Raw genomic sequence first — 27444 nt, forward strand, 5'->3', positions numbered from 1 at the left:
TATTTTAATACTATACTGATTGTGACTTGTTGCTTGCTCTACTCCAAATCATTAATAAATAACCCTATAGTTTTCCATTTTCGATGTGTACAAGTGAACCTTGCTTTATTGATCAACAAATATACCGTTATTTGTCCCAGGATAAAGTAAAATATCATTACTTCATCGGTCATACCGAGACAGAATTTCACTTTATTGTTTTTTGTTGTAATTTTTAAAAGCTGCTGTACAGATTAGAAAGAAAATTTGACATGACATGACAAGACGTAATGTCATACGTGATAGAATGTGACGTACTCGTAGCTGTGGGGAATGAGAAATTGAGAAAACTAGGTTCGCGCAGCTTGTCTAATCTGCTCTTTGTTTATTTATTGGTGTTCTGGATGTGTGTATTTACACTGTCAGTTATTGTGGAATTTCATCTAATTAAATTTAATTACTTTTATTAATTCGAAAGTTGTTCTGAAACAATCGAACAAACAGCAAACTAAATTTTACCGTGCCTGGTCCTAATTATTACTTTTTAATGGGGATAATGTCAATTAGTGAATAATGTTAATGAAGGTATCGATTTGTGTGTGTCATTTAGAGTATGTGGTATAAAGTTAACATCAATCAAATGAGCACTGAAATCTATAATAGATCTGTTAGAAGTAATTTATTTGTTTTTTTCTGATTATATTATAAGTAGATGCTTATGCAAACATTAAAAGCGTATAATATGCTAGGCAAGAAATTCATTGGCATCTTATGCCAATAATAATTTTTATCATTTGTGCTTTTTATAATTTTAAAAGCTATTGTACATTTTATTAGAAAAAATTGACAATAACAGGTGATAAAATGTGGCGTACTAGTCATAGTAGCTGAAAAGAAATTGGTAAACCTAGGTTTAGTCTGCTCTGCGTTTATTTATTTCTACCAGTTATGATATATTATTTAATTAAATTGCTTATCGTAATTCTAAAGTTCAATGAAAAAAATTTTACTGTGTAATGTCAAATTTTCAAAAATGTAAATGACATTCTAGATTTGTGTATGTAATCTAAAGTATATGGTATCATGCGCAATCATGCTTTTTGTTATTTAATTTGTTAATCTAATTTTATTTAGGTATAAAAGTTCAAAAAAAAAAGTTATTTTTAGTTCTTTTCTAGTTTCTGATTATGTTATCAAGAAATATTTATACAAACATTAAAATCACATTATACAGGCAAGTACAATAATTTTTATCATATTCGTAGCTGTATAGAATGAGAAATTGGGAAACCTAGGTTGGCGCAGCTTGTGTTAGTTTTATTTATTGTTGTTCTAAATTTGCACTTACACTGTCAGTTATGATATATTTTTATTTAATTAAATTTCTTTTATTAATTCTAAAGTTAAACTAAAATAATTGAAATAAGAGAAACTTTAAGAAATTTTACCGTGCATTACTTTTTAATGCGAATGATATATGTGGTATAAAGTTAACGTCAATTAAATGGACATTGAAATCTTAAAAATCTTCTTGTTATTTAATTTTTAAAGTGAATTAAGTAATTTATCTTCGTTTATTTCCTCATTTCTGATTAAATTATCAGGAGATGCGAATTCAAATCATTAAAAGCACATTATACAGGCAAGTAACTCATTGGCATTTTTCATCAAATTTTCATCATGTGTTATGTATTACATTTTGTAATTTTTAACAGATTAGCTATTGTAGAGATTAATGAGAAAATTTGACGATACAAAACACAGTGTCATATGTGATAGAATGTAACGCACTCGTAGCTATGGAGAATAATAAATTGAGAAAACTAGGTTCGTGCAGCTTTTCTAGTCTGCTCTCTGTTGATTTATTGGTGTTCTCTATGTCTGTTCTCACACTGTCACTCATATTGTACAATTTTATTTAATTAAAACTTTTATTAATTCTAAACAATCGAATGAAAAAACAAACTCAATTTTACCACCGTGCCTGGTCCTAATTATTACTTTTTAATGGGAATTATCTAATTAGTCAATAATGTTGATGAAGATTTCTGTGTGTGTGTGTGTGTCATTTAAAGCATATGGTGGCATAAAGTTAACGTCAATTAAATGGACACTGAAATCTTGTTACTATTTAATTTATTAATTTAATTTAATTATTAGTTAAAAAATAAGTTGTTTATCTTTATTTATTTTCTAATTTTTGATGCTCTTATGTCAACAATAATTTTTATCAGATGCGTTACATGTTGTAATTTTAAAAAGCTATTGTACAGATTAGAAAGAAAATTTGACATGACATGACAAGACGTAATGTCATACGTGATATAATGTGACGTACTCGTAGCTATGGAGAATGGAGTGGTTCAAAAACAATCGAAAAAAAGCAAACTAAATTTTAACGTGCCTGATCCAAATTATTTCGTATTAGTGTGAATTACGAATTTGTCAATAATGTAAATGACTATCTCGATTGGTGTGAGTCATTTAATGTGATATACAGTTAATAACAATCAAATAAGCACTGAAATTTTGCAGATCATGTTATATTTAATTTTTATTATAAAATTTCAAAAAGGAGGATTTATGATAATTTATTTCTAATTATTTATTTTAGGAGTTGCACACATCTGACTCATTGTATCAACAATAATTTTTATCATATTTTCTACTACACATAATAAAATATTTACCTTTTATTCATTCATTCATTCAGTAAACAATTACGTAGTGGGTTCTGACATTTCTTGATTTTATTGCTGTGAACATATAAACTCTTGTTGTATGTTATTTTCTATTGTTTTATGCTAATTTAATAAACAATTTTCACTTAAAAATAATTACATTAATCTATGTTGTATATTAATAAACTATTTTGGACGTTAGTAATTATTTAATAAAAGAAACTAGGTATAAGGTTTTATATTTCGGAGCGGCACTCGGTGTAACGCTATAAAGAAATGTGAAGGGAAGATCGGAGGGTAAATCCAAAATATAGTTAATAACTTTGAGGGGGGTGCGTTATAGTATTCTCGCATATTGTCAGTTTTCAAATGTAGAGGGATATCTATTGTGATCTTTGCGTTGCTAACGTACTTTTTTTCATTTTAAAACTTGCAAAAATGAAAAATATTGTTTAAAATTATTAGAATTAAAAACCATAAAATTTCTTTGATTAATTGTGAGCATCAAATTAACAGTAAATAGGATAAACTGTCCATTTCTCTACTTTTAAGCTAAATTTTATTCTTAAACATATGCTATATTTTCATGTAAAAATTTATATTTTACACAGATACACAGATACCAATTTAATTTAACTTTTATATAGTAAGTAAATAAATAAATTGATAACAAATTCTGGTCAATGAAATCAGTCAAATAATAAAATTTCATGAACATTAATAAATAAATAACTCGAGCAGCTGTCTATTTCTGTACTTTGAGATATAAACTAAGCTAATTTTTATACTTAAACATTTAAATTTTCATATGATTTTGAAAATTTACAATAATGTCCATTTTTCTATTTTTAAACATTTATTCTTAAATATTTTTTATATTTTCTTATAATTTTGATATTTTACAATCCAGAATAGGACCAATTTAACTTTTATGTTGTTAAGTACTAAATAAATTAACTGCGTCAATATTACTAATATAGAATTTTGTATTAATAAGTCTTGATTAATAAAATCAGTCAAACAATAAAATTTACTCGATTAATTGTGAACATCAAACAATGCGATGAGCTTGTCAACATTTGACATATCTTATTAAAACAAAATATCTCTATGCACGTGCTTTCATTCAATTCAATTAGAATAGATTTCCATGTGTTTCATTTCATGATGATTTGACTATGTACTTTTTATTAGTGAGTATTATTATTTTTATTACTTATCACACATCATATTGAGTATTCGTAAAGTTTGTACAACAGATAAAAAATTAAAAAAAAAATAACACATATGCCATATTGATAAATAAGTGACAGAATTAAAAATAGTCATAACAATCTTGTTATGAATTTATGAATTTATAGCTTGTAAAAATATCGTTGGTCACGTTCTTACTAATTGGTCTAACTAAATGCGTTAGTCACATTCCGATATCGAGTAATGTGATAATATCGCATTATTGTTATAAAATACAACATATATTGTACATAATTTAATAGTCGGTGAAAAGGAGTGAATGTGCGCAGTGTTTGGCTGTTTGGCTGCGCGTCGCGTCGCGTCGCGTCGCGTCGCATCGCATCGCATCGCATCGCATCGAATCGCATCGCATCGCATCGCATCGCATCGTTTGGCGTCATCTGAAACACATGTTGCAAATACAGAATTGATGTACCTATCCACCTTCCTTCCTTCCTTCCTTCCTTCCTTCTTTCCTTCTTTCCTTCTTTCCTTTCTTATTAACCGTCTCTTATATTTTATTATTTCAAATAATGCAATAACGGCCACATAACGCATATGTTTATTTATTGTTTGAATTGATGTGATATATTGTTTGTTTATTACATTTAGATTTAGATGTAAGTAAGTGTAAATAGTAGCCCCGGAATTCCGTCCTACAAAATGTAAATGGGATGAACTCGTCAAAATTACAATCCCAGCAACACTTTTATTTTCCCTGAAATGACCTGCCAACTGTTATCTAACATCTTAATTGGCATTTGTCAAGTGTCATCTCTAGACGATTAATAACGTTAGGGTTCGTTTTTGATTAGCGGGGAAGCTGATTTACAGATTTAAATGTGTCCTTTTGGCACAAGCAAATTTGAATAAATGCGTCGTAAATCGTCGACTTTTAATTCAATGAACTCGTTAATTGGTTCATTTCAGCACTTGCTCCGTATACATATTTACTGTTTCATAATTTCATTCTTTTCGCTCAGATCAAATTAAGTATTAATTTAATACAGTCGAATACAGCAAATTAGTTAGGTAGTGGCGTGGCATAACCTTTGATAAGTTGAGGTCGATGTTTTTATTTTCAGATGATATCTGCCTTATGCCCAAACGGCATTCCCTGTTCAATTCATTCAATGAATTATCGATTGATTAGAATAATGTCGGAAACTCCTAAAATTTACTTTACGGTGAAAAACCCTTAGCAAAAGGACATTTTACTAAGGGTTTTTCCAATTAAATGTCTTAAAGACAATCCCTACGATGGTAATGTGGAAAAAGCTATTTTGGAATGGTTTAACAGATGCTTTTTTGAGAATGAAAATAAAAGTTTTTTCATCACACACATATAACCGACTTTTTTACATTAAAATAAAAACTTAACATAATATAATACATAATAATATGGATTGCATTATGTATTACATATTTTATCAACACAGAATACCCAAGAAGTACCAACCTGGACGATAAATTGATTTGTAGTGTTTAAATAATTCAATAGATGTCAGCTTTACAGTTTTCTGTATTTGACATTTGATAAAAATGGTGGGAATAATTTCAAATTCAAATTAATTTGTACATAATTACAAGGTGTTCTGTGTATTACCTGAAATAAAACAAGCTATGAAATTAAAACATTTTTATTATAAATTATTTATTGTACATTATAACAAAATACATTATTGTTTTCTTAAATTAAAATAAATATATACAAATACAATAAAATAAATATAAATACTAATTTAATCCATTATAATAATTAGAAGAATTTAAACTACTTTGGAAAGAAATAATGTAAATTATTAACTGAATGACTGTAATAGTGATTAACTGAACCACTGGAAATATTAGAGTGATTACTTAGAAGGGAATTCAAACTTTTCAACAATATATTTGTGTGAATTAAATTTGCTGATTAGAAATAGAAGCTTTAGATTTCTGAATCTCTGGATAGGTTAAAGACTACAATATTTAACCTACCAACATAATCTTAAATAGTGGAATTATTAGGGTTATGAATTTTTCTTGTTACAGGGAAATCTGACAGAGAAAAATGGTCTTCACAGACATTAAATGTGTTGTTAGACGAATTAATATTACAAACTGGACGCCATACTAAATTTAATTTAGAAAATTCCATATGGATGGAATAATTGTCTAATGAAAAGGAAAAAAATAAAAGACAGATACGTCCATACATATTGCGCACCATATGTAGTGAATTTGTTGGGGGGGGATTATGTGTCTATTTTCTGCATTGCCGACATTGTCGATAGATTGTGATTGTGATTGTGCATGTATGTCGGACTCTCACTAGAACCTGCACACGTTCATTTCTTAAAACGCGCGAGCCGTACGAGCCGTATGAGCCATACGAGCCGTACGAGCCGTGCGAGCCGCATTGGTGGCAACGCCGCAATTGTTTGTCGACCCCACGGTGGTTTTTATGGCCACACTGTCGTGCACTTCACAATTTGGCCTCTATTCACTTCACTTCACTTCTCCGCTGGAGGGGATTTACACTGAATCACGCGACCCACAACACTGCAATTTCTAATATTTCATTTCTTTCATAAACTAATCAGATCGCACGCACTTACGCACTTTTTTCTTGCTTTCTGCTTATTATTTTCGTTGCCACCATTTCCATTCACATTTTGCCTACGCCACGTACAGGTGTCGTTTCTATTGACGGTACGAACTGGGGCTGGACCGATGACCGATGAGGCATCCATATCCGCACCAATACTCCGAAAATTACTCAAATAATGTTATACATGTGTTACGGTTACACAAGAAATTCTTCTTTTCTATATATTCTATGTGTTAGATAAATATATTTATTATATTCATTTTTAAATTGACTATTCTATCATTAATATCAGAGACGTTCGTGCGAGATTTTAAATAAATATTTTTAAAATAAAATATGATGCGATACTGCTTTTTTACGTAACAAAAAGTATTTTTAATATTCTCATTTATTTCTGAGCAAATTAAATCTCTTGATTTTTTTTTCACCGACTTAAATTACGAAACTCTTACTTAAAAGTAAGGTAAAAGATTTGAATGAAGGAGTACTATTAATTTAATTTTATACTAGCTTTGTAAGTATTTCAATTTGTTATTAATTCCTGGGGCACTAGGACTTATCAGTTTTAAATAAAATAGGTTGAAACGTTTTAAAATTATTATTTAAATAAATTAAATTATTATTAATTTGTTTTTTCTTATGTCATATCTAAATTCTAGAATTTTAAATCACACTAGGACTTTTTCTGTCTGTCTTCTTCTGAAAAACAATTCAAGAATAGCTTGAAAGCCACAAATTTTTATCTTCCTTTTGAAACATCCTATGTAAAACAAGAAGCTAGTAAAATGTATGAACCAAAATAAGCAAATAATAATAATAAATAAGTGCGCAAATAAATGTTTTCTTAGATATGGGAGATTATTTCTTTTTATACCATCTTTTTTAGTTTGTAATAACGTCAGTTCTCTTCTCATCGTGTTTGTGGAAGAATTCATTAAAGAATGCGTGAACAAACAGTGCTATTTATCCGGACTACCGAGGTCTATATCTACTCCTGACGAGTAAAATATTTGGATAGAAAAAACCTGTCACTTTCTACCTTCTATTATTTTATGAAACGTATTAACAAGAGCTGATTATCTGAATTTTATCCAATAGATGATGTTTTGGACAACATTTCTTTAATTCAAAGAACATTTAGAGGGAACATCTTCACATATATTATGACCTATAAAAACATTTCTTTTTTTGGAGATGTTCATAAACATTTATAAATAAATGGCTTCGATGAGCCAATGTGATGGTTTTAGAAAGATGAATTTTCTGTTTATTTTAGTTCATATTATTGCCTCATTAAATTATATTCGGTATATAATTTTAATTTTATTTTCAATGACCACACCAACACCAAATGTGTGTTGCATAATTAAATTGAATATTAAAAATTCTTTCAATTTTAATAAACATCCTCTATTTATAAAATTAGTATTAATAGAGACTTTACCATTTTTGGTAATAAATTTATTGTTATTTTAAGATGCACCAAATTAAAGGTAAATATTAAATACCCTGTATAATTTGGGTACCTTGGTTAACGTGTCTGCCAAACGAATTTTCCAGTATCAAAATTGGCGATTTTACAGATACTTTAGTTAGACCATCTGTAAATAATTTTGGGTATAGGTATAGGAAAAATAATTCAAGTATAATTGTTAAAAAAATTTCAAATCAACACCTTTTTCTGTTATTCATTTTCTAATTAATAAGTTAGGTGAATCACCTTTTATATAATATAGGTATGTTTTCTACTCTGTCAATTACTACTTAATACAGTTGCTCTTTAGAAAAAACCTTTCAGACATAAATAATGGGGTTTATATTATTTGTTTTTTATTTTTATTTTCTATATTACAGTGTGCATTTTGTACATTTACCTTGCAATTTATATTTATTTTAACATACATGTTCGTTTTATGCTTGTATTACCTATTAATAACATTTGTAATGTACATATAGAAAATATGTATATAAGATTTTTGGTAAAATTTTATATATGATTTCTAATATTCTATTACCTTCATAAATCATCATCACTATATCAATTTTATATGTGAACTGTCGATGGAAAAAATCGACCATCGGCAGATCCAACCCTAGTTATATCAGTATCATATGTAAGTACACGACACACGACACACGACACACGACACTTAAAATGTTACCAACTTAACATTATTTCCCTTTCCGAGACCACACATACATTTCATGATTCTGTATTTTCTAAATTCATATAATACGTAAATGGAAGGATGACCTCACACTTAAATGCCAAACTAGAAACTAGACTCTTGTATCATTTATCTTGAAAATCCATTAATTTCGTACGCTCCGCATCCCTTTAAATTATCTTATAATTTAAGGGGTCGAAAAGGGTGGACTCTTATTAAAAATAATAAAAGTTGAAGGAATTTTTAAAAATTCGTTCAATTTTCTCATTGTATTATGATATATCTCACATATATAACATAACACATATAAATCACTACTTAATTGTAGTAGGTGACTTCCTTACTATTCTCCCCATGCATATTTCCAATTTAAATTGGCGAGCCCTACTACCATCATATTATACCAAAAGTAATTTCGAGTTAAGTAAGCTGGGAGACATTCGGGATTGAATTTCAATCAAGTTATGGAATTGTTGATTTATTATGTTCAACCGAATTGATGTTTTTATAAATAACCATCGTACCCAGACAAGGCCAGACAACGTAATATTTATCAAAAAATATTAAATCTCTCACATTTGAAATTACCAATACCTGTTATTCCATTAACATTTTAATAAATAAATAAATAAATAATATTGCTTAGAAATTAACATGTACAGAAATTAATTTCCATAGAAAAAATGTCCATTAACTTTAGGCTTTTACTTTTAAATTTGACGACATAACATAAAGATTTGTCTTGATTTTTCACTATATCGATTTATATAGTGAAAGGGCGCACTTAGTATATTCTCCTTCCCTCTCCACGACTCACTCTCTTTCCCTCGCTCTTACACCGAGACACACACACACAATATTAATGAAATGGTCGAGTTTTTTTATTGAATGGCTTAGGGAGCGAAGGGATTAAAGAGAAAATATTCTCCCCTAAGATTAACACTAAAGCAGTTAAGGACGGAACGAACATTGGTCTCAACTGATCTGGGGGTGTGTTAACAACAGGTACAACATGGGGATTTAGCGTCGGCTCCTGGGGGAAAGGAGTTGCCTGGTCTAACATAACAAAACACACAACAATTGAAAATAATACACTTTATCTGAAATTGTGTCCTCAAATTCGTTCATAATTATTTTAGAATGATGAATGAATGCACTTTAAAATGTTCGAATAATTAGAAATTAATCTGAATTTGATCTTTGATGAATTTAGTTTTTCAGGTGCATTGTTGTCAAAATTTGTTTAACAATTAGTATGTTTGTACCACACTAATAAATAATTAGTTGAACTTGCAAATTTGTGTAAATGATTAAATCTATTGTGACAGAACGGATGTGTGGATGTCAGGTTCCGTCGTGGGCGTGGGTGGAATTGAAACAATGATCTCCCGGAACACTATATTTTTCCCAAATAAATACACACAATTTCTATTCCTGAACACGACACCACATATGAACTGAATACAAAATTATAACAAGGAAAAATTAACGCGGCGAGGCCTTTACCTGAACCGCCGGGCTAATATTTCAATGCACAAAACACCTTATCTATCAGGACGAGCCCATCGGGGGCGGGATGTAATAAATAAACAATTATCAGTCAGATCAAGTCAGATATGATTATTACATTATTTAATTAATCAATGATCAGGGGATGTATAAGTATGAATGTCATTTAAGATTCGGGGGGGGGGGATGTAATGGCGGAGAAAGTCAGTTTATTGTAGGCATATTGGGATATTTCAAACCGAATAATAAGTAACCTTTATTATTGCGCAAGGGTGCGGTGCTATGATGCTATGCTCCAGTGATCTGATCGGCCAGTCCAAAGCAATCAAATTACTAATTAGAAATGCGACAAAAGGAATCGAGTTGATGAGGAAATGAAGGCTTTAGAGTGCCGGTGACAGTTGAACATTGAACGGCGAGCGTTTGCCATCCTACATACGGTATTCTCACATTTGCCATTCGGCATTCGGCATTCGGCATTTGGTACTTGGTTTTACACCAAACTCTAAACGGATGTTGGCAAAACGCATTGTCCGATTTACCACACGCTGCTCTGTTTCCGAGTTTACTTGTTCGCTTGATTTATTATAGCACGCTTACAATTTGTAACCCAATTAATGTTTATGTGTATCTTTATCCACACACACAGACACACACACACACACACACACACACACACACACACCGCCTTTCAGGGGAGGCGCCCAAATATGCTCTGATTGAGAGACGGCAGATAATTTCCATGGGCAGAGATGAAATTTTAAAATTCAACTCAATTGAAAGTGAGAACACAGAGGCCAATATCGCATTTCGTGAACCCCCGAAGAATTTAAATATCTCCTCTAGCCATTGATTGGTTATGCAAATAACCAAGATTGTTGAATTTCTCCAGTGACTGCAAAATTACAATTTAAACTCATTGTCGAACGGAATAAAAGACACCAATTTCGAAAATAATTTCTATATGAAAAAATTCCTTGAAATAATATGCAAAATAGTATTGATAGGGAAAATATCAAAATATGTGAGTAAGTTTCGTTATTAAATTTTGTATTAGGACGGCGGGCAGCATTTTCTCCCAAAAAGTTATTGGTCTTTATCCAGAAATGTGGTTTCTAATTATGCCTGTATAAAATAACGACATAGATTAAAGACTAATTCTTATCTAATAAAAAAACACATCTTTCGTAGGAGCAAATGAAAGTCAACGATTTTTTTCTCCCAATGTAAATTAGTCGTAAATGACGTCACATTCTGAAGTGATTTATTATGTGACTTGAGAAATTATAATTTCGCAGTACAGTGATCATGTAGCTCTCAGAAACAGGAAAAGCATGGGTTGCAATATTTGGATGATGTATGGTCCTTTAGTTGAGCTTTTAAGATGTAAACAAAACATGTATGTTCAAAAATACGTTGTGAGGTAATCAATGGGGCTTGAATTACCACAACAAGCCCCGTATGTGGATATATCTAGTCTATATTGGAGAACATTTTATGTTAGAAACCAGCTTGAAAACATAATGTTGCCTTCTGTATTTAATTGTATCCATATGACTTTACTTTTTACTCATAACAGCCCTATTCATACCTCCAGAATGGTACCAGACTGGTTACACGAAGTAATATACAAGTTTTGCCGTGGCCAATCTGGCCCCGATATGAATCCTATTAAAAATATTTAAGAACGGACGATAAAAGACGTATTGAACCTATTTTAAACTTCGAGAAAAAGCACATTTTGCGGAGGCTTTACGAAAAATATTTAAGGAATACAGACCTAGAGAATTGTTGGGCGTTGGCTTACTCCATGCCATATTTATGGAAAATTAATTTTGAAAAGAATTTTTGTTTGTATGGTCCTTTAAAATTAAAAAGGTTTTTCTCCTGATGCTACATAAAATGTTATTCAAACATAAGTAACTTCTTTATTTAAGTAACAAACTAAATGAAAATTCTTGTTGATCGTAACAGCACTCCATAAAGGGTTTTAAACTAAGAAAAACGTCGCTACTGTTATGTTAATCATATATTATATTTGTAGCGTTACAAAGTAACATTTAAACGAGGAAAGAATTGATGAAAATACTTATAAAAGTCGTTAACTTTCAACTGGTCGCCTCTGTACATAATTGTATCACGTACTAAAGATTTCTCTTCCAATAACAATAATAAAAAGTCAAACGAAACGTTGTCATTAACTAAAACTAAAATATGTTTGTATAATGAACGCAATAAATTTTGCTGATTTTTATCTTTTTTTATTGTTTTCCGGCACCTGTTTGACCTTTTCTAACGATTCTTATTATATTTCAGTGTGTGTATGTATAAATTTCGTGCAAATAACCAAATAATCAAATAACCAAATAATCTAGTATTTGCATATTAAAATAAAAGTGAGAGATTTTTTCAATATAACATATTTAGTACGTAGGTATGGTATGTATAACTGTCTGTGATGAGTGCACCAGTCATATTTAGTGTGCCTAACGTAGGTTTACAATTGTTCACTTCCTTATAAAATCTTAACTGACAACAAGAGGCTTAAAAATGGAACATTTATTGATTGTCGTGATGATGCATACATTGTCTACGTTAAACTTGTTGGAATGCTGCCTGGATGAACGTGATCACATAAAAATTATATAATTTAATACAATAAGCACAATACAAATGAAAAAAGTTATGTAATCATATGTGGTCGGATAAAAGGCAACTTCTCTTTGTAGCCAGGTTTCATTTCCTCTAAACCTTGCAACTAGATAACAGAGCTTAAATTATATTTTACGTTATATTGTTTTATAAGTGCCTTTCTTTATACAGACAAGTTATTTTAATTATCTCTGTGGTGTAATCCTCTTAAAACTTTTAAAAAATTCGACTTTTTATTATGATTTGTCTGCAGCAGCAAAAAGACCACGATTGGTCTTCTAAAAAAGAAAAAAATAAATTTATTTTACTTGTTTGTATTTAGCAATATCCGTAAATGACTGTCTGCTTTCATAGCACCTCTATTTAAACAGCACGTGGTAGAAAATCGTTCTCCCAATTTTGATAAACGCTTTAAGGAAAAACTTGGGACGATTATCGATGATTTCCACAACCATTTCCGCCGATGCGATCTTAGAAAAAACTCGGGGGATATTTTTTCATTTTTATTACTACCGTAAAATTGTATACGCTTGATGGAGTTTCAGGTAAAAGCTGTTTATTTCAACAACATGAAATGCATTCATTCATTCATTCGTTTTTAGCAGGGTGAATATGTGCCTCAGGCTTTACTGACATTGATAATTTTATATCACATAAAAAATAAACAATTAACTTGATAGAATATCGGATAAGGGTTGGACGAGCAACAGTTCATGACAGTTAGATATAGTAGTATTTTTTCTTGTCAGTTTTCCTATTAGACACCAGAGACCTATCCACCATTGTCGTTCGGTTCCTTCAGTTCGTTCAGTTCGTTCAGTTAGGACCAATCAATCTTATTCTAATTCTTAGACAGGGTGACGGATCTGTATCCGCATCTACGCAAAACTTCTTACAACTCTATTCTTTCTCCCTTTTCTTATATCTCTGTTTAGGTATCTGTCACATATTATGATTTCACGACGAAAAGAAAAATTTTTACTTTGTAAAGTAGGATAATCGATATTTCCATTATGGAAATTTTTAATAGCTGACGTAACATATTCCAGTAGTGTAATGTGGGCGCCCTTAACTTGGATTAAACTTTTCTTCTATCTATCAAATATTACGTTTTATAGGTTTTATATAGTCTGCTACTTTTGTATAGAAAACTGATTCAATGAGATGATTTATAAATATAAAATCTTTGATTTTAATCCATAGTGGTTACAAACACTACTTTATTTTTAATATCCTACGTTGCTAGACTACGTAAGTACAGGGTACATTTGAGTATTCATGGATTTATTGGATCTGGTTTTCAGAAGACAATTTCTAATATGTATCTTATTCGATTTACTGCCAAATTTTAACGCTTATTTTCAAAAAATTAATTCGTATATGTCATTATGCCTAGTGCATAACCTGTTTTCCATATCATTTTTTTAACGTGATTTCAAATAGTTTTGGTACTTAAAACGAAGTTGTGGGAAACCATTGATTGACATTTCCAATAAAATTGTCTATTAAACTTGTTAACTGTTATATACGGATAAGAAAAAAAGATATTTGTAAAATGTAAAATGGAAAAAAAAAATAATATATAAACATAAATAAACTCATCTATTGGACATATAGATAAAGTGAGGTGGTCAACATCATTTTGTGGTATTCGAAGAAAGCAAAAGCTTTCTAAACCCAAAGGCGTTGTGAATATTGCTCATTTATGGAAATATTCTTCTTACAACACATGCTCTATCGGTCTATTGATGGTGTGGGAGGCCATGGTAAAACCTCAATTCCTTCCTTAGTTATCCAATTTGTCAAAACACGTGCACCACGTGGGTGAGTTATATGGCGCATCAGGCGGAAGTTTTCATCAATAGTATGAGCAAATGGAACGACAATTTTTTGCAGAATGTTGTTTAAATACCCTCTGGAATAAGATCAGTTCTATCCCCAATAATGATATCACCTAGGAATTGTCCTAGGTATTGTACCCCCTGTGCTCTAAATTATAAATAATAAAGAAAAAGAAAAAGAATAAAAGTGCCACCCAATCATTTTAAACTCAAATCTATATAAAATCATTCCTATTTTACCTTGAGAATGCCTGTAGTAAGAAGAGGGAGGGCATCTTGTTAGTCACAATGTAGTTAGATCTGTTACTTACAGTATTCCAACTAACGACTTGATGTAACTCTGTTAGCAACACAAGTGCTGTGAGAAAACGTTGTTTTCGTTCAGTTAATGTCAAATATCGATCCCTAGTTTCTGTTATACATCGTCCACGACCTGCGTTTTCTAAAGGGCCTCCACAACGACATTTTGGGAAACGCTAAACCTCTCAGCTACCTCAATTTGCCTTAAGCCATTATCTCTTCCAAAGTTAGACGACGTTGTTACATCGAGAACATAATAATTTTGATCTTTTCTAAAAATCACGCTTAAAATCAACGGTGTTGTCATATTGATTTTAAGCCTGTTAAGTCTTGTAAAAGGTTTTTAACATCTTCATTAATTCAGAATGTTACTCTTTATTTAATAATATATAATATACGATACTATTATCGGTGGTTCAAAATAATATTGTATTTCAAATTAAATTTAATTGTTTTGTGGAAATCCACTTTTTGTTCCTCAGGTCTCCCCGTATGTATCCGTGATGATAATGTATGAATCAGTAAACACGTTGAGTCAACTGTAGTTTGATCATTGTCATCAATTCGTGTACATTGTGTGATACTTATATCAAAACAATAACGTATGATCGGATCTTGGCGTTAAATTAACCGCATACATTTATGTATTATATATATATATGTATATATTTTAAATACCGGTCGACCTTGTCAATGCCTACAGCTTTCTTAATTTGTTTCAACTACGGGTTGAGACTCTGTCTCCCTCTCTTTCTGACATTATGAAAATTATATGGATCATTCACATTTTAATTAGCTCGAAAGAGACCATAAAGAACTCTACACATGCATAATAAATATTTGTTTACTTCAAAATTGGAATAGGAAAGGTGATTGAACGATAAAATAATAAGGAATATTATCTGAAAATATCATATGGTGGCTTTTAAATCTTTGCTGTTAGTTCTCACAGTCAGTCAGTTTTGTTCTTAGCGTCAATAACTGGCACATACATACTAATATGTAATGTCTAATCACATTTAGTATGCGTATATATTAATTAATTCGAATTATAAAAGTAAAAAAGTTGGGGTGCGTCTACATCTTAAATGATCCATCCAGACTGTATGTGTAAACATTAAATAATAGTAAGTCGAATTTTATCTACCGGAGAGTGAATAAACTGATTTTATATTTTATATTATCCAACCACATTTGTTGGATGTTCAACTATAAAGTGTAATGTAAGTGTAATACGTTTCCATTCGTAGACATCTCTGTGTAAGTCGACGTTCGTTGTTTGCCTTGCGAATTTCTTATGTAAAAATATGAAATTATCTAATAACGGCATTTCGAATAGTTTGTGTGTTTTTACGGTTACACCAATGTACTGATTATTGTTTCCAATATCTTCCTCGTCCATAATAAATGGTGATTTCGTGACTATAAGGAGAAACTAAATAACCATTTGAGCATTCTAAACATCTTCCCAACTTGGGTTCGGCCACCACCGCCGTTTCATGTAATTTTCCTTCGAGAGTAGTCAGTTCATTGCTCAATCGCGATTATATCATATCATATTCAGCTAACTATACTAACCGGACTAACAACGATGCTCGTTACTTAAATTAATTAGTTAATTAATTACTCTTTCTTATATATTGATTAAAAATCCATTTTGTATATTATTATTATTATTATTATTAAGTTAAGTTTGTTTAATCAATGTTACGATTAACATGTGCATATTTTTTTGTTTTCAGAAGCTGCAAACAATTGGAGAAGACTTTTGTGGATTGGACGTGAACACGCCTCTGGGTGGTGAACAGCCCGTATCAGCCGTACCTGTTTTACTTTTCGGCACCCGTCTAACGGCGGTTGTTGCCACGTCCACCGGGGACTTCACTGTCGTTTTCATAGGCACGTCCACTGGCCATTTGAAAAAGGTTAGCCATATCGAATTTCACTAACTTAACTACGCTCGTCCAGTTAATTACAACGAATTTAGTAGCTCGATGTTTTGTATTTTCTCTTGTTAGAAAATAAATACAATTATCAAAGCCATTAGAAATGTAGAAATTGTGTGAAAATCTGGAAAATCTGGAAAATCGAGTGGGAAATCTACCGTGATTAATTTCAAGAGTATCCATTACTTACGCTCGAAAACTCCCCCCGTTGTATTACGTCATCTAGGCCCCTAATAACAAATCACACGTTGCAATTAACACGGGGCGATTGAATCCACCGACTTGGGACCATGGGAACACCTCAACTATCAATGTATCCAAACGGATTATTAATTAAATATATTTTCAGGTGGTTGTCGAGTCATCTACGTCAGCTTTAGAATATGGAGATCTGAAAGTGGAGGAGAACTCACCCGTTAATCCCGATTTACATTTTGACTCGCAACTCATGCATCTATACGTTATGACTGAACGCAAGGTACACAATAATTACATTATTTTATGTCTACAATTGTACGGTATAACACCTAATAAAGGAAATTATCGACGTAACAAATATCTTAAAATAAATGAAACGACAACTCTTTTTTACAGTGGAACGCAAAACTTCTTTTCTCTCTTCTTTTATGAGATATCGTAATTTATAATTACCTTCACTCTACAAAGTGGTTAATATTTCTTAATTTATTTAATATTTGATTATTGAGACAAATATATATGTTATGTATTAGTTTACAGAAGTATCAAAAATATATATGGACTAAATACACAGATAATATAATTCAAATTTATTATATAAAAAGTTTACAGGTTAAACTAAATCATTTAGTATGATAACCTTGTGCTTTTTTGACCGCTGAACATCTCTGGGAGAGGGATTCATTTAATTCAATACACCTTTTTCTCAGGACTTCAGATATCGTTTCATGTAAATCGATTACTTATTTTAATTACTCGAATTTAATGGTCTCGTATACTTTAAAGATTCTCAATCGGATTGAAATCTGATAATTGAAGAGGCCACTTCAAATCATAACCTAACCTAACCTAATTTTTCATGGTGAGGATCGTGATTAGGATTTACACCACACCATGTTTTACAGTTGGCTTAATTTGATGTGACAATAAACATCATTAACATAATAAATATTTTAAAATATCATAAAAAATAACTTCTATTTTTTACAGTAAAAACATTGTTAATCCTGAATCCCAACTGAAATCAAGTAATTTATAATAAATTAAAGAATTTTTGCTTGTCTGACAGAAAATTATGGTAAGATGGCTTAAATTACATTTTGTCTTCCAATAAATTTCACATGAGAAATTACCATTCGCCTAAAAAGTAGACAATTTAATTGTTTCTTCTGTGGGCAAAATATCTATTACAATATTGGTTTATACAATGATGAATACAATCTACACCATACCAAGGAGAACCCCTTCAATATTCCTCTACCATATTTCTCAAATTACTTTCTTAAAATCAAAGAACATGTGATTTATACTTTTATAACAATTGTTTCTTTGTTAGTTTGTAACTTCTTAATCCAGTACCAAGTAGTCTATGCCTTATATTTTTTTTGCTAGCCTGATGATGCACCATACTTTAAATTGTAGAAGATGGTAGGTTGTTTGTCCTAATATAACATAGAATTACACAAAGGCAACGACTGTAAGAAAGGCTTTATATATAAAAAAGAATATTTGTTATGTCTTAGATAATTATAATACGATCAATAGATATTCTATATAGCATATATTGATAATTATTACTATGGTTCGGATGTTGTGTTTGTTTCAGGTTTCAAAAGTAAAAGTGCAGGAATGCACAGTGTATAGAAACTGTTTAGAATGTTTGGGAGTGAAGGATCCGTACTGTGGATGGTGCTCTCTAGAAAATAAGTACGTATTTACGTTACTTTGCTTCGATTGTCAGATGAGTGAATAATTTATTTGTAGATGTAGCCTTCGATCGGATTGTCAGGACGCAGCCAAAGATCCCCTCTACTGGATCAGTTACAAAAGCGGCCGGTGTACGACAATTACATCCGTTATACCGAATCAATTGCAAAGGACAACTGCCCGAACGGTAATAATTAATTAACATTTTAATGTTGCCCATATATTTTATTATCGTTTGTTCCGTTGTTCCAGTTGGATCTGGTTATCGACAATTTGCCCAGTCTTACGGGACATTTTTTATGCGCCTTCACGGCGCTGGACAAAACTTTGGTAACGAATGCCAGCAGAAAGGGATCGGGCGTAAACTGCACCACTCCAAGGACTGACACTTTGCCTTCGATACCGCCCGGACAACGTAAGTTTTTATTATTTAGCACACACGAACAAAACGAACAAAACAAACGTATCGTTTTCAGATCATTTCACGGCAAAACTGTCTGTTAGAATGACAACAGGTCCAGACTTCGTAGCAACGAATTTTACATTTTTTGATTGCAATACGTACAGTTCGTGTACTCAGTGTGTGTCTTCATCGTTTCCGTGTGACTGGTGCGTAGACGGACACAGATGCACCCACGATACAGCTGAAAATTGTAGAAACGATATTTTGGTGACAGGAGTTAGTGTGAGTGTCTTGAACTCTTATAATATTATATCTCATCTTGTAATTATACCTCACATGTGTGTGTGTTAATTGTGTTGTTTTTTTTTTGTTTTTTTTTGTAGCGTGCCGGTCCCAGTTACAGATCGGGCCCTGCCTTTTGTCCGACCATCAATTCTACAGTAGGAAATTCGCCTGAAATATTGGTAGCGTCTGGCATAAAGAAAGCAATCAAAGTTAAAGTGCACATCATAGGGCAGTTCATAGTACAGACAAGGTTCGTATGCCAGTTCAACATTGAAGGTCGTGTAACAAGTGTCAATGCCCAATTATTGGGCGACACAATTTACTGTGACTCGATGGAATTTTCTTACACATCCCGTGCACCGAACATCACCGCCACGTTTGCCGTTATATGGGGAGGTTCTAAACCGCTGGACAATCCGGATAACATTCACAGTAAGTTATGCGATAGTTACGCATTTTATGTGTTTTATGTGACTGACTCTTTTTCTTTTACTTTTAGTCGTAATATATCGTTGTCGCGACATGGCCGACAATTGTGGTATATGCCTTGCCCTAGCGGAGAAATACGACTGCGGCTGGTGTCAAAGTTCGGACAGATGCGAGGTGAAAGATCAGTGCGAAAGAGGCTCAATGGTGTGGCTCAACAGGAGCCAAACCTGCCCGAATCCTGAAGTCACGTCGTTTAGTCCCGAATTAGGACCGTGGGAAGGTGGAACCAACATCACCATCAGGGGCGTAAATTTGGGCAAATCATTCCAAGACATTTACACGGGAGTGAGCATAGCGGGAATCAACTGTCAACCTTACGAACATCTTTACGTAAAAACGAAGCAGATCGTTTGTAAAGTGGATGGGCCGGGAACCAACGAACCCCGTCACGGACAAGTCATCGTACGCGTCGAGGATTACCGTGGTGAATCCAAAACGCAGTACCGATTTGTCGATCCCTCAATTAAAAGCATATCGCCGAGGTATGGACCACAGTCGGGCGGCACGATGCTACAAATAACGGGTGAATTTATGAACGCCGGCAGTAATATACAGGCATTCCTGGACGACCTACCTTGTAGGATCGTGTCGACGGAACAGTACCAGGCTCTGTGCGTGACCAGTGCTTCGGATAGGACGGCGAGAAGGACGCTTAAAATGAAATTCGACAAAGGTGACAGAAGTTTCGAAGACGTCAAATTCGAATACGTCGAAGATCCGGTTATAGAGTCGGCCGAATCCGGTGCCGCACACCCCACCAAGGTACCTAAAGGTATTCCGGCTGGAGGTATAAAGATATCAGTGACCGGAAAACATTTCCAATCGATACAAAAACCCCAAATGTACGTGTTTTATGAGCAGAAAATGTTCATCAGCGAATGCAACGTCATCAGCAACACCAGCATGATTTGTCTTAGTCCGGTGATCGAGGCCGACGAGGATAAACTTGATGCGGATAATCCTTTGAAGTTGGAATATGGTTTTAGAATGGATAACGTTACGAGAGTTCAAAATCTGACGGAAAACAATCAATTTTTACCCTTCGATTTGTTCCCGAATCCGGTGTTCTTCCCCTTCGACAAGGAGGTTAAATATTACAAGTCTGAATATTTGAATATAAACGGTCAAAACATAGACAGAGCCTGCCAAGAATCTGATGTGGAAGTTAGAATTGGAACGAGCTTTTGTAACGTCACGTCGTTATCTAGACAACAATTAACTTGCAGACCTCCCGAAACTCAACCCCCAGCTCTGGACGAATCCGGTAATGGAGATGTAGAGGCGCTTCCGGAAGTGATAGTCATCGTGGGCGGTTCGCTTCGATTTAACATCGGCCAACTGTCCTATTCGTCTCCGCAAGGACTTAATGGTCCCCTATCCAATGCTACGGCAATCGCCTTCAGCGTTATAGGAGTGGTTATCTTCTTCGTCTTCATCATATTTTTGATTGCGTATAGAAGGAAGTCAACCGAAAGTAACAGGGTCTTAAAGAACATGCAGGAGCAGATGGACATCCTCGAATTGCGTGTGGCGGCCGAATGCAAAGAGGCCTTCGCCGAATTACAAACTGAAATGACAGATTTGACTGGAGACTTGACGTCCGGAGGCATACCTTTCTTGGATTACAGGACATATGCCATGAAAATTCTGTTTCCAAATGTCGACGATCACATAGTTTTACAATGGGAAAGACCCGAATTGCTATGCAAAGAAAAGGGATTGCGACTCTTCGGCCAGTTGATAATGAACAAGACGTTCCTCTTGCTGTTCATCAGAACTTTGGAGAGCAACAGATATTTTTCTATGAGGGATCGTGTTAATGTTGCGTCCCTTATTATGGTCACGTTGCAAAGTAAAATGGAATATTGTACGGATATTTTGAAGACCTTGTTGGCTGAGTTGATCGAGAAATGCATGGAAGGCAAGAGCCATCCGAAATTGCTGCTCAGAAGAACCGAAAGTGTGGCCGAAAAGATGCTGAGTGCTTGGTTTACATTCTTGTTGTATAAATTTTTGCGGGAATGTGCCGGTGATCCGCTATTCATGTTGTTCAGAGCAGTCAAACAACAAGTCGATAAAGGACCCGTAGATGCCATCACTTCGGAAGCCAGATATTCACTCAGTGAAGAGAAGCTTATCAGACAATCAATAGATTTTAAGCCTATGGTTTGTATTTAAAATTATATTTGCATTATTATTATTATTATTATTATTATTATTATTATTATTTGTTTTAGACGGTGTACGTGTCGATTTCCCAACAAACAGGATTTGTGGGAAGTCTGGATCACAACACCGACAACGTTCCCGTTAAAGTGTTGGATTGCGATACGATCAGCCAAGTTAAGGAAAAATCGTTGGACACAATTTACAGGGCAACGCCATACTCGCAAAGACCAAGAAAAGACGATCTCGATTTGGGTAAGTGTTGATGATATCTTTGCCATAATTCCAGTCTAATTATAATTTGTTATCAGAGTGGCGTACGGGTACGTCAGGAAGATTAATTCTCTATGATGAGGATAGCACCACTAAAGTGGAGGGAGATTGGAAGAGAAGGAATACCTTGCAACATTATAGAGTACCTGATGGTGGTTCGCTTAATCTAGTGTCGAAACAAAGTTCAATTTATAATTTAAATATATTTTCCGAGAAGAATGATAAATCGCACAAGTACGAAACGTTGAACCATAGCAAGTTTAGTTCTGTCAGTCCGCCGCTCAGCAGAGCAACGAGTCCCTTGAATCACGATCAAGATCAGGGCTACAAGGTGTGGCACTTGGTTAAACATCACGATAACGATAATCAGAAGGAGGGAGAGCGTGGTAACAAAATGGTCTCTGAAATTTACCTGACCAGGCTGTTGGCAACAAAGGGTACGTTGCAAAAGTTCGTCGACGATTTGTTCGAAACAATATTTAGTACTGCACACCGCGGATCAGCTCTCCCGCTTGCCATCAAATATATGTTCGATTTTCTCGATGATCAAGCATTACAACACGGAATCTCCGATCCTGAAGTGGTACATACATGGAAAAGTAATTCATTGCCACTTCGATTTTGGGTCAATCTCATCAAGAATCCAAATTTCGTGTTCGATATACACAAGTCAAATATAGTGGATTCTTGTTTATCTGTTGTTGCTCAAACATTTATGGATTCCTGTTCAACATCTGACCATAGATTAGGTAAGATTTGTCCTTATCATTAATTAGTTCGTTACTTAATTAAATTTCGTGTGTGTGCTTCAGGAAAAGACTCGCCAAGTTCGAAACTTTTGTATGCAAAGGACATTCCGGCATACAAAGAATGGGTAGATAGGTATTATTCTGATATTAAAAACATGCCTGCCATCTCAGATCAAGACATGAACGCCATGCTAGCGGAGGATTCTAGGGTAAGTTTATAGTGAATACGAACACATACGAATGTGTAATCAGGGACGGATGGATGAAAATTGAATCGTTGTTAAATTAAATTTCAGCTGCACACGACGGAGTTCAACACGAATTGTGCGTTACACGAACTGTACAACTACGCAGTGAAATACAACGAGCAGTTGACCGTGACGTTGGAGGAGGACGAGTTCTCGCAGAAGCAGCGTCTGGCCTACAAGCTAGAACAGGTTCATAATATAATGGCGGACCAGGGGCAACCGTGATACTGGCCTGACCTGACGTGTCCGTCGGCCCCACCCATTTCGCCATTGGTACCATCGGCACCTCAGGAACTGGCTTGCTGATAAATATTACATGCCAATTATACATATCCATCAGACTAACTAACTAAACTACTAAACTAACTTTTCTCTGTGTTAATCAATTGCGAATTGCTGTTGTGCAATTACCTAATTGTTCAGTGTGTAAATTGTGGGCGGGATGGTGCTCACTCAGTGACTTCAAGTGCCTCTGGTAGATGATTGAGTGCAGTGCCCTCTCCGACAAATGAGTGTACTATATTTTTATGATAATGATATTAAGAAATAATATTGCTTTGCCGTGCTGAGTTTCAGTCTTGGTCCATGATTTCGTGACTCCATGGCTCCATGCCGTGCACCACCACCAGCTAAGCAAATTAGAAAAACACCAATTTGGCAGAAACAGGAACATTAAAAATATCTAAGTGCGTTAATGAATGCACACATTTCAATATTAGTTTGTGGTGATGGACAGTATAAAGAGCCCCGACCCCTATATTATCGATATTACTAAAAATATCAATTCTTCAATGCTTTTTTGATATTTGTATAATGATTGTACCTTTATACAGTTTAATATTTTTATATTTAGTTGAACGCAATCATTACGATTGTCTTCCGCGATGATGGAAGCACCAGGGTGTAGTGTTTATTAGCGACCTTTCAATCAACCTATACATACATACTATGCACAAGGTCGTTTCAATGTGGTTTGTGTATGTGTTATAAGGCTGTGTACAACATTTCTACTGTAAGCGAACCAGCGATTCAGCGTATAAGTTGCTGCCTATGCTCCTATACTCCTATACTCCTATACTCCTATACTCCTATACCTAACCTATTCATTCATGTTTTCTCCACCCCTCTTTTCTCTCTCTCTCTGTCTCTCTGTCACTTTTCTCTCTTTCTCTCTCTTTCTCTTTCTATATTTCTCTCCCGCCCGTCTTCTTATTCCTATCGGAATCTCGATTAGCCTACGCAATATTCAAACGACAATTCACTGATCCAGTTTCGAGAATGTTTTTTGTTAAAGGGAGAGACATAATTGCATCACACCGATTTCCTCTATTAACTATTAATCTCACACAGTGTTGTTTGTCATTGTCAAAGAATGCAGGCCTACGTTTTCAGACACCAAAGCAATTCATGGACAATATGAATTGTAGAAATTTTCGTAAAATGTAAATGTACAGGTGTGTTTAAGATGTGGCGAAAACGCTAAATATTCCCTTTAAACTAAACTGTTTTGCTGTTGAGTTCAATGTGACCAGTATATTGCTTGCGTAAGTGTGACTCACACTGTATAGTAAATTGTTGTTAATTTGTAATCTATTATTGAATATATCGCAATAAAAATTTACCATGGAGGTGTGTATGTACGTACATTATGTCATTCTTTATTTATTTAATGTGCAATATATAATACATCGCTAGACATGCTTGTAATTCATTAAGTATTCCACTAAAAAGAGTACATATTTATATATATACATATATATGTATTTGTTGTGTATACATATATAGATAGATACGTGGTTCAGAATGCCGATTATTTTATAACAAATCTTTATATTCTATAAACTCTTTATATTATATTAATTACTAACTAATTTTATTATATTTTTAACCATGAGAAAGTATAATATAACGTTCCAAATGTTTTTATATTGTTCTTATCAGTTAGTGTATCAAGTATTTATTTAGTTTATAAGTTATAGATCCTTCATTACGTGGTTGTAATAAGCGTTTTAATGCTAGTCCTTGAACAATATGAAAAATATTTTATACAACTATTATAGAACTAAAAAAACGTATATAATACATTCCGATTTAGTGAGAATTGTACTTTTTATACATTTATCGTATAGAATATGTTTTATTTATCGATCCTTTATTGAATTGGTTCATTACAAATAGAAACGATGACGGTGACGATGACGATGACGACGACGACAACGACAACGACATTCGTACTTCGCTATCGACCATTTCGTTATTTGAATTTATTCCAAAATATCGTCAAATCACATTTGACACATTTGAAGTTTTATAAGAGATGATTGACGGATGATGAATGATGATATGTTGTGTGTTTTTTCGAATCGACCTTAAGTGGAATACTTATTGAAACAACGATCTTATTTAAATTGTAATCTTAGTTCTGTAGTCCTGTAAATAGTAATTTCAGGATGTTTATCAACCCAGGCAGCACAGGACATAAAAATGTCCAAGAATATTTTACAATAATAACGTTCTGCTTAATTTTTGAATATCTGCATATACAATGAATATTACAGAAAATTCTCGTTAGTGTGTAGTATTGTCGATGTTAAGACCCAATGAATATAAGTCTCTAATTGTCAGTAAACTAATAGATAGATTTGGGGCACATATAGAGATTTGCTGTTAAATTGGGTTAATTAGGTTAGGTAAATAATCAATTTTATATACATAAATGTTCAGTGGATATGCATGCCATATGCAGATGTTACCTTAGATATATTTTTTCTTACAAACAAACAAATTGTGTGTCCGATTTTTATTAGATACTGAACACCAATGTATCGATTCATCAATACAAGAACAAATTACATACAATTGCACCTTTGTATGATTGATTGTTTTTCTTATCATTAAGCAGAATGTACAAACCACCAAAACACAACAATCGTCTTTTATGTGCCGGTGCCAAATTCATTTATTTAATGTTGTTACTTCACCATCTAGTTCCTTTTTCGAAATCGAATTAGCATTATTATTATTAATTTTATTATTATTTTTATTGTATAATTACCTAACAAACAACCAATAGGTACGTACGGTACCGTTGATTTGTAAAAACCTGTCGTAAGATGTGTCATAATAGCTTTATACAATTGTAGAAAATAATGGATAAATTGTGGAATGAAATGCTTGTTCGTGCTTGGTTTGTTTGTATCATTTTATAGTCGTAAACAAGTATATTCTATGGATATTGTGTTGTTTGGGAAGAAGAAATCTACAACTATGTTTAGGGAACAATAACATATATTTTTAATTAACTTTTTTAAAAACTGATTGTCTTTTAATACGAAAAATATCAAATTCACCGTCCTTAATATCGGAACAAAAATCCTCAAATTAGCTTACGGACAGCTACGCAAATCTATCGAGTCCAGTTAGGCATTTTTTTTTCTATTATTTATCAATCCTTATATAAATTTTATGTTTTTATTTTTATTATTTAAGTTGTGTATATAAAATTTTTATGCCAAAAAATTTGCTTCTGGACAATTGCATAGTAAGAATTGTAAATATTAAATGTGAGTACGTATGTTTGTTTGAATGAATGAACATTTTTATGGATGCATATATGTTTGTATGTTTGCACGCAGGATACATTCATAGGTACTTGTGTGTATATTCGGTTGCATTTATGCAATAATATGAATGGTAATGTACTACTATATGTTATTATAAAAGACTGAATGGAGTTACTAAAATACTTAATAGAAAAAATCATCATAAAATACACTTGTTTTATTTATAAATATCCCCCTCAAATATTAATAATAAGAACTGGCTAATTAAATTAATTAGACAACGCTCCCCCATCTCGCCTCGTCTTTTCGTCTTTGATAAAAATGATCGATGGCCAAAAAAAAAATACACAAATGCGATTGGGGATTAAATTTTAATAAACCAAACTTCAATAACAAGTCTCCCCCTTTTGAGGGCACCTCGAAGGCATAAATGTTAATTTCGTCATGCCTTCCAACTGCGT

At 33.0% G+C, this 27444-nt stretch overlaps 1 protein-coding gene across 2 annotated transcripts in view; it reads left to right on the forward strand.

Annotated features, from left to right (window-relative positions):
* Positions 1 to 27190, forward strand: part of LOC109597332 (plexin-A4) — a 41262-nt gene extending 14072 nt beyond the window's left edge. For both annotated transcript variants that reach the window (XM_049970442.1, XM_020012989.2), the window contains exons 3-14: positions 16699 to 16881; positions 17252 to 17380; positions 18707 to 18807; positions 18865 to 18994; positions 19060 to 19222; positions 19284 to 19492; positions 19594 to 19927; positions 19995 to 22150; positions 22222 to 22405; positions 22462 to 23172; positions 23236 to 23381; positions 23469 to 27190. In XM_049970442.1, coding sequence (XP_049826399.1) covers positions 16699 to 16881; positions 17252 to 17380; positions 18707 to 18807; positions 18865 to 18994; positions 19060 to 19222; positions 19284 to 19492; positions 19594 to 19927; positions 19995 to 22150; positions 22222 to 22405; positions 22462 to 23172; positions 23236 to 23381; positions 23469 to 23645 — 4623 coding nt within the window. In that variant the 3' untranslated portion in view covers positions 23646 to 27190. The remainder of the gene's footprint in view (positions 1 to 16698; positions 16882 to 17251; positions 17381 to 18706; positions 18808 to 18864; positions 18995 to 19059; positions 19223 to 19283; positions 19493 to 19593; positions 19928 to 19994; positions 22151 to 22221; positions 22406 to 22461; positions 23173 to 23235; positions 23382 to 23468) is intronic.
* Positions 27191 to 27444: the final 254 nt, after the last annotated feature.

This window comes from Aethina tumida, chromosome 1 (genome assembly GCF_024364675.1).
Source record: "Aethina tumida isolate Nest 87 chromosome 1, icAetTumi1.1, whole genome shotgun sequence".
In the NCBI taxonomy this organism is placed as follows: domain Eukaryota; kingdom Metazoa; phylum Arthropoda; class Insecta; order Coleoptera; family Nitidulidae; genus Aethina; species Aethina tumida.